This window comes from Puma concolor, chromosome B4 (genome assembly GCF_028749965.1).
Source record: "Puma concolor isolate L17-30 chromosome B4, mPumCon1.1.hap2, whole genome shotgun sequence".
Classification (NCBI taxonomy): Eukaryota; Metazoa; Chordata; class Mammalia; order Carnivora; family Felidae; genus Puma; species Puma concolor.
In genome coordinates this window covers 4,460,257-4,469,081 of record NC_141673.1, presented here as the reverse complement: position 1 = coordinate 4,469,081, position 8,825 = coordinate 4,460,257, and the positions used below count along the sequence as shown (strand labels likewise).

Genomic DNA, 8,825 nt, shown 5'->3' with positions numbered 1-8,825 from the left:
GGAGCCGAGAGAGTATCTGGCACCTAGTAGGGTCTCCGTAAACAGCCGTAGGAATTAGAGGCCCATTTCACAGGGTGGAAGCCGTGGCTCAAAGAGGGGACGTCTTGCCCGCAGAGGTCTCATTAGGGAAGAGACGCTGTGAGAGCGCCGCCCCAGCTCCTTGCACACAGTAGGCGCTTCGGTGGAGACGCGGGGCGGGCGTGTGCCCCGGGGAACCAGAGTTCTGGGTAGACGGGGCGGGGCGTATGCAAATAGCCAGCGAGGAGGCCGGGGATTGGCCGGCGCGGGCGGGGGCGGGGCGCGCCGAGGGAGGGCCCAGGCCGCCAGGTGCGCGGACCCTGAGACGCGCGGTGCCCGCTGGACCGCGCGCCCCGCGCTCCCCGCGGCTGGTTCAAGGCCATGCTTCCGCTCTGGGCCCTGCTGGCCCTCGGCTGCCTGCGCCTCGGCTCGGGTGAGCGGGGAAGGGGAGAAGGGGCCGTGCCTCGGGAGGGCGGGCAGCTGTGACCTGGGCCCTGACCCTCCCACAGTCCTCAGAGGAACCTGGATGCAAAGGAGCATTGGGAACGGGGAGCTTCGCGTGTTCTCTCCAGGAACGGGCACGCCTGCCTGCTCTGTGCCAAGCCCTGTGGATCCTCTGGGGATTCGGGTGTTGCTAACAATAGACCACACTAACTAATAAGCTTCCTCAGGTGGGATTCCAGGGCTCAGGGATCACAGATCCCTGTGATGGGTGCTGTGAGAGACAGATGCACAGGGGGCTGCGGGAGAGCAGAGAAGGGGCGGGACTAGACCCTGGAGAGGCCTGGACTGGCGGGGATGGAGGGGCATTGCAGGGGAAGGGGCAGCCCCCGCAAGTTCAAGGAGGGAGGCAGTATGGTCTATCCTGGGAACCTCCCGACCACTGTCCATCAGCGTGGCTGGAGCATAGGGTGGGGGTGGGTGGGGGGCGTGCTTTGGGGTGAGGCCGCAGGCCCAAGGAAGCAAAGCCCAGAACCTCAGGACTTTGATGCCCCTTCAGAGGGGCTGGACTGTGTTGGAGTCCCTTCCAACGCAGTGGGGAGCCACAGAAGGGGCCCAGGAGGAGAGTGACAGGGTCAGGGTTGCATGTTAGAGAGCCGAGAATGGGGGAAGGGTCCACGTGAAGAGAGTGGAGCCGCTGGACTGGGCTGACTGCGTGAAGAGATGCTTAGGAGAGGCAGTGGGGTTCTTGGCAACCGAAGAGAGAGAGGGCAGCAGGGGGCTGGGCCGCTTGGCTTCAGGGGGTGGGAGGGGGGGTTGTGGGGGCAGGGGTGCCGCCTGTGTCTGAGACAAGTTCCTGAAATGGCCCTCGGGGAGGGCGAACCCCAGTGCCCGGCACACTCTGGGTGTCGGGAACCCTGTGCAGACATGGGGTGGGGGGCAGAGTGTGCCCAGGGGTGTGGGCCCTTCTGCTGGGGGTCAGCTCCTGTCCCCATTGCCTCCTCTAGGTGTGAACCTCCAGCCCCAGCTGGCCAGTGTGACCTTTGCCACCAACAACCCGACCCTCACCACGGTGGCCTTGGAAAAGCCTCTCTGCGTGTTTGACAGCTCAGCGGCGCTCGATGGCGCTTTTGAGGTGTACCTCTATGTCCTGGTCGACTCAGGTAAAGGCCTTCTTCCCGCGGGCCGCACTGAAAGGGGCGTTGACCTGTCTGCAGGGAGGAGGAAAGGACACGCGTAGTGGGGTGCTTTAGCACCGGAACGCGACTACCCCCGTGTACCTCGCTGACAGGCAGCCCTGGGGGCTCCGTGCCAGCCCTGGGCGGGGAGCTGAGGCCACATGTATGGACTCGTCCCCGAGAAGCGTCCAGTCTAGCGGAGAAATAAAGGCAGCACCAGTCACTGAGCACCTGCATCGTGCTCAGTACTTCCCACACCTTAGAGCTAATGTTGACAACCGGCCGGCAGGACAGCTGCTAGGATGCCCACCACAGAGCAAGGAATCAAGGCTCACAGAGGTGGAGTCACTCGTGGGAGCCCCCAGGCTGGAAAGGGAACCCAGATCACTGTGGTGTCTCAAGCCCCGGCCCTTCCCCAGGCTCCCCGAGGTGGTGCCTGATTGGGGTTTGCGAGGGAAAGCATGCACTTGGACCCACGTGCTCTGGCCCGGCCTCGCCTGCTCCCTGGGGCGATCCTGGGCTTCTGAGAGAAAGAACCCAGTGACGACCTCTGACGTTTCTGGCAGCCCGTTCAGGGCCATCATTTCATTCTTTCAGCCGACACTTCCCGCCTGCCTACCTGCGCCCGATCTGTGCCCACTGCAGGGGGGTTCTCTCCCATTTTACAGACCAGGGCCCAGAGAGGTACAAGGGGTTGTCCAAAATCACCCAGCAAGTAAGGAAGGGACCCAACGCAGGTCTGTCTGCCTGCATGCTGTTTCCCCTGTACCGTAGCACCCTCCTTTCTCATTTTACGGAAGATCCAGGGCTCTCAGGGGAAAATGGTGGAAGTCTGTTGGGGCGGGAGGGTCTGTAGGAAGAGGAGGTGGGTGAGAGCCGGGAGCCGGGCACGGCGCCCGAAGCCGAGAGGTGATCCCGTCTGCCCCCTCCGTTGCACAGGGAGCCCTCGAAGCAGGGCTGAACCTGCCTCGGCCTGGGACGCAGGGCCCAGCATAGCGCTGGCTCAGGGAGGTTGTCCGCGGGTATTGGGTGAATGGCTGAGTGAGTGCCTTTGAGCTGAGGTGGCCAGGAATCTCACTCCGGACCCTGTCTCTGCAGCCAGCTCCAGGAACGCCTCCGTGCAGGATGCCAAGACCCCGCTGAGCTCCACCTTCCAGCAGACAGAGGGGGGAAGGACAGGCCCCTATAAGGCAGCGGCCTTTGACCTGATCCCCTGTGGTGACCTGCCCAGCTTGGATGCCATCGGGGATGTGGCCCGGGCCTCGGAAATCCTGGACGCCTACCTCGTCAAGGTGGGCGCCAACGGCACCTGCCTTTCAGACCCCAACTTCCACGGCCTCTGCAACCCGCCCCTGTCGGCGGCCACGGAGTACAGGTGGGTGTGGGCAGCTGTGGGTGACTGACCGTCATGCCCCAGCCCTGAAGGGCCAGAAGGGCCCAGAAGGGCCACGTTTCTTGTACCAGGACTGGCCCAGGGCTCACGAAGGGGCCTGCTTCAGGGCGTGTGACCATGCCAGGGCCCCATGCACTCAGAAGGACCCCTGCTTGGCTTAATCCTCTGCCTTTGTCATCTTGAAATTCTTTTATTATTTTTTAAATCTTTTTTGTTTTCACATTTGTTTATTTTTGAGAGAGAGAGACACAGAGACAGTGTGAGAGGGGGAGGGGCAGAGAGAGAGGGAGACCAGAATCTGAAACAGGCTCCGGGCTCTGAGCTGTCAGTACAGAGTCCGACACGGGGCTCGAACTCACGGACCGTGAGATCATGACCTGAGCCGAAGTCGGACGCTCAACCGACTGAGCCCCCCAGGCGCCCCCCCCCTTTTTTTTTAAGTGTTAAACTAGAGGCTGTTGATTTTTTGGTTCTCAGAATATCCACTGTTTTAAACTGACCATGTATGAGACCGTCAGTGGGCTCTTGGTACTTTGTGCTGATTCTCCTTTATGATTAGAAACACTTGATTGGGGTTTTCTACATAAAAATATAGCCCTGTCCCAGGAAAGTTGAGTTGGGAATGAATATTATTCCTTTTTTTTTTTTTTTCTTTTTTAAAGTCCCTTTTGTGTGCCAAGGACCAAGCTGGGAATACTGGAAGGCAAAAATACCACCAGGACAAATGGGTTAATACTCAGCCAGTATGCTACAGGCCTCGTATAGATAATAGAGAAATGGTGGGGGCGGGGCTCCCAGAGGGAGAGCTGACAGGAGGGCCGTTGGTCCCTTCCCGGAGGCTTCCTGGAAAGAGTCCAGGGGCAGGAATATGGGGCAACGGTGCCGTTGCCAAATCCAGCACTGTCCTGTCGCCCAGAGCCCACCCTGTGGCCGCCTAGATTTCCATCTCCTAGAAGTACCCCGTCTGTCCCCCAAACCTGTCCTCCCAACCCCTCCCACCTGCCGGTGGCTGGGGCGCACAGGATGAATAGAAGTCGCCCTTTCCTCCGTCTCCTTGCAGGTTCAAGTACATCCTCGTCAACATGTCCGCGGGCTTAGTACAGGACCAGACCCTATGGTCCGACCCCATCCGCACCAACCGTCGTAAGTGGGGGGGGGGGGGGGGGAGGGCTGCGGGGCAACCCTCAGGGGAACCCGGGGAAGCAAACTCAGCCTGTCATGGGGAAAAGTCTCCCCAGATGCAGGGCAGGCTGTTGGGTTGATGAGGAAAGTGCATCTTTAAAAAAATGTTTTTTAATATTTATTTATTTTTTTGAGAGAGAGAGAGAGAGAGTGCGTGCATGTGTGTGGGGTGGGAGGGAGGGGCAGAGAGAGAGGGAGACAGAATCCGAAGCAGGCTCCAGGCTCCGAGCTGTCAGCACAGAGCCGGGGCTCGAACTCACGAAGCATGAGATCATGACCTGAGCTAAAGTCGGATGCTTAACCGACCGAGCCACCCAGGGCCCCAGAGGTGCATCTTAAAATGGTTTACCTGACACTTGCCCCCTCCCTTGTCTGAGGTGTTGTAGCGGGTTTTGCTGGAGTAACTGAGGTGGGTGTGGCGTTTGTCCTGCATTCCATCCTGACCCCCCCACCCCGTGTTGAGTCCAACCCCATGGTAAGCTGACGGGCCATGCAGTAGCTCTGAAAGGTAGCTTGAAGTCACATGGCTAGTGACGGGTGTGGACAGGGCGTGTGTGCATGTGGCTGGGGTGGCTCCCCACCTGCCCATGCGTTGTGCCCCCCCCCCCCCCCCCCCCCCCCGGTAACAGTGCTGCCTTGGGACCAAGAGTCCCGAGTTCAAGCCCAGCCTCTGCCCCTCACTGCTGTGTGAACCCTTCAGAACCTCAGTTCCCACATCTCAGAAGTGGGAGGAAAAACCCTTGGTCTGCCTCCCCAGCCGGATTCCTTTGAATTATCCAGGCAAAAGCACCAGGCCCGGTTCTTTTTGGGCAGGGCCCGAGGTCAGTTTGTGGGAAGACTGTGCCCTTTGGGACTAGACAGACCGGCACGTAAACTCGAGTCTAGAGTCCGAGCGCCCTGGGACAGGAACTCAATCTCCCTGAGCTGCAGAAAGTGATCTGTAGAATGGGCATCTCGTGGGTCTATATGGGGCAATGACCAGAAAGCAGCTAGTTCACCGTAGGACCTGTAAGTTGTTCACTGAGTTCTAAAGGGTTACTTTGGTAGAGGGGTGGAGGGGTTCTGTTAGACCAGGGCCATTTGCCTCATCTTTAAAAGTTTTTTTTTAAATTTTATTTTTGAGAGGGTTTTGAGAGAAAGAGAGTGAGCAGAGGAGAGGCAGGCACAGAATCCAAAGCAGGCTCCAGGCTCTGAGCTGTCAGCACAGAGCCCGACGCGGGGCTTGAACCCACCGACCACGAGATCATGACCTGGGCTGAAGTCAGATGCTTAACCCACGAGCCACCCGGGTGCCCCAGGCCTCATCTTTAATTGCGGATAATCCGTATCCCATCCATTTCACCAGAAGAGTTGAGTTAGGTTGTAATTTAAAATTATGCAAAAGGCCAGGGACACCTGGGTGGCTCAGTCAGTTAAAGCCTCGGACTTTGGCTCAGGCCATGATCTCACAGTTCGTGAGTTCAAGCCCTGCATCGGGCTCTGTGCTGACAGCCTGGAGCCTGCTTGGGATCCTCTGCTCCTCTCCCTCTGGCTCTCTCTCTCAAAATTAAGTAAACATTTTTTAAAAATAAAATTATGCGGAAAGACAGTTAAGAGAGGAAGAGACGAGACACGCGAGGTAGTTGGGACGTGGGTGTGGAACAAGCAAGATAATTCCGCCTCAGACCTGGGGGGGGGGACAGACACCGACCCGGCTCCCTGCTTCATCCTGAGATCTGCGGCTGCCAGGCCTGGGGGTGGGGGGGGGGGTCCCCTGTGTGTCCCTGGGAGAAGGCTGAGGGGTGCAGTGTCTGGGGAGTAAGTGGGCCCGTGTCCCGTTAGCCACCCCCTACTCCGCGATCGACACGTGGCCGGGCCGGCGGAGCGGGGGCATGATCGTCATCACGTCCATCCTGGGCTCCCTGCCCTTCTTCCTGCTCGTCGCCTTTGCTGGTGCCATCGTCCTCAGCCTCCTGTGAGTAGCCGCGGGCTGGAGGGTGCGACTCGGGGTGCACACCAGGCACGCTCCTCCTCGAGCGTTCCCCCCCCCCCCCCCCCCCAGGCAGGGGAGAGCCCAGAAGGCCATGGAGCTGCCTTCCACCCCGGGGTGGGGGCGGGGCCAGGGGCTGGTGAGAGAGGAGCAGTGTCCTGGGGTGTCCGAGGTCAAATCATTCAGCTGGGTAGGGAGGGGCTCGGTACCCGGGCTTTGCGGGCAGCTTCCGGCTCCGACACCTCTCCTTCTGTGCCTCAATTTCCTCATCCGGGCGACGGGGATACGAATAAATACTATCCTCTTTGTGGAGTCTTGAAGGTTAAGTGACATAATCCCTAGAGTTTTCAGGGCAGCAGCACCTGGACACTCAGGAAATATTAGCTTTGTTGTCGTAGTTCAGTTCACCTACTTGCTGTAAGATGGGGAAACTGAGGCCCAAGGTCACAACAGCCAGTTAAAACAGAGTTGAGCTCAGAGCCCTGGGCTTCTGAAGCTACCAACAGCTCTGATGTTGGACGAGGACTTGAGGTCTCCCGTGGGGGGTCCGTCGCAGCTCACAGGGCTGCCTGGTGGGAAGTCAGGTGTGCCCACAATCCACTCGTCCTGGGACGATGGCGCAGGGGGGGAATCAAGGCACCGGCAGGTGCTGTGGGAATCTAGAGGAAGGGGAGGAAGGTCCTGGCTGGATCCCTGCCAGGGAGGGCTTCCTGGAGGAAGGGGCAGGAGGAGCCGAGTCTGTACAGGGATGAGTCGTCAGGTCCTATGCAGAGTGCTGCTCAGAGAGAGGGAGGCTCTGAAGGGGGAGAGGGTGCCTGCCCCAGTGCTGGTGGGAGGACAGATGGGAAGTCCCCTCGGAGCAGGTGAAATTAAGGGGACACAGAGACCAGCCAGGTGGGAAAAGCCCTGTGGGCTGGGTGGGGGATGGGGAAGGGGACAATGAACTTGCAAATCAGGTTGCCCTCTGCCATTTAAATCCTTAAAAACACAAATAACAGATGAGATTAGTCACTAGGAGACTGGTCTGTCTGGTCAGACTTGGGAGCCCTGGGGACGCGGGTATGTCCCTCCCTCCTTGTGGGCAGCACGTTAATCTGGCACCAAAGGTCCTGTTACCTGACGTTAGCCTGGCTCTCCCATTTATCCCTCCTCTATCCCCATCCCAGCCCCAGCGACACCAGACTGCCCACTGTTACCCCAGCCCTTCCTGTCACCTGCCTGGAATGCCTTTCTCAGCCCCCTCCTTCGGGATCTATGACCTGTCCCCTCCTCCAGGAAGCCTTCCTGTCCGTTCTGTCTGGTCATTCTTTCCTGTGGCCTGTCTTCCACAATCTTAGCTCTTTGGGGATTTGGGACGGCGGCCTCCAAGTGTCCAGCTCATGGCAAGATCTGTAAATCGTCTGTTCCCGCAGTTCCAAAGGGGGTGCCCCTTCCCTTATCCCGGGGCCCTGGCACGCAGTGAGGGCTCTGGAAAGACTGGTCTCTGGCCGAGGGCAGCGTCTAAGTAGAAAGGTCCCTGAGCAGCTGCAGGGGTTTAGGCTTGCTCTGTGCCCCTAACCCTTACTCTCTTCCTCTGCTTGGTCAGGGACACGGGCGGTTCTGACAGGGAAACGACACACGACTCCCAGATCACGCAGGAGGCCGTCCCCAAGTCCCTGGGGACCTCGGAGCCCGCGTACACGTCTGGGAACCGGGGGCCGCCGCTGGACAGGGCTGAGGTGTATTCCAGCTAGCTGCAGGACTGAGCCCGGGCCCGCTCCTGGGCGGGAGGCCTTCTCCCCACTGGCCTTGCCCAGGGGGTGTGCGGGCAGCCGGTGCCCTGACCCCACCCACGGCGGAACGGGGTGTGTTGGCCCAACCTGCGGGAAAACTGTCAATAAAATCTTCCCAAGGTTTTGAGTTCCAAATGAATGAGGGACAAGACAGATGAATGAATGCTTGAGTCCGTGTTGGGCGGAGGGGCCGGATTGTTTCTCTGGAGGGTGGGGGCAGGGGACTGAGTTTCCATCAGAGTGGAGGGGGTGAGGGTTAGGAAAACGGGTGTCAGAACCCCTGGAACATCCGGAAGATGGGGGAAGCAGCACCCCCCGATCGCCTCCCGTGAGCTGGAGGGGTCCCGAGAGACGGGCCAGGCGTGCAGCCACTAGATGGTGTTTGGGGTTCGCTGACTCCGAGGTGCTTGAAGCTGAACTGGGCCCCACAGGGGCAGCGGCCATCAACTCCTGTGTCCCCCAGCAGCCATCTCCTTCTCTCCGGGGCTCAGCTTCCTCATCTGTAAAATGGGCTGATGTGTAAATGGCTACTTTCAAGGCTCCTTCCCTGCTTTCCCTGAGGGCACCGCGGTGGGCGGGCCGAAGAGGCTTCCGGAAACAGAAGAGGAGCACTGAGTCCACTTGTGGGGGTGCCGCAGGGACCCTCCTACTCCTGCTTCCCGGCTCAGAAGACTCAGTTCTCTCTTCTGAGCCAGGTAGCAAGACCACTTCCCTCTGGGGAATGTGCAAAACGAGTCATGGTTTTCCCATCACGGAAAGGAGAAATTTCTCCGAGCAGGGCTGGGTTAAAGCAGGCACGCTAACCTGTCAGCTGTGAGGTTGACAACACTCCTGAGAGGCGGCGGTCTCCCCGCTGGCCTTCGTCAGCAGTG

At 59.4% G+C, this 8,825-nt stretch overlaps 1 protein-coding gene across 1 annotated transcript; it reads left to right on the top strand.

Annotated features, from left to right (window-relative positions):
- Positions 1–319: 319 nt before the first annotated feature.
- UPK3A (uroplakin 3A) lies at positions 320–8,092 on the top strand. The gene is made up of 6 exons (XM_086711815.1): positions 320–451; positions 1,467–1,622; positions 2,736–3,012; positions 4,091–4,173; positions 6,034–6,166; positions 7,767–8,092. The coding sequence occupies exons 1-6, from the start codon at positions 400–402 to the stop codon at positions 7,912–7,914; spliced, it is 849 nt and encodes a 282-aa protein (XP_086567941.1). The 5' UTR covers positions 320–399; the 3' UTR covers positions 7,915–8,092.
- The last annotated feature ends 733 nt before the right edge of the window (positions 8,093–8,825 follow it).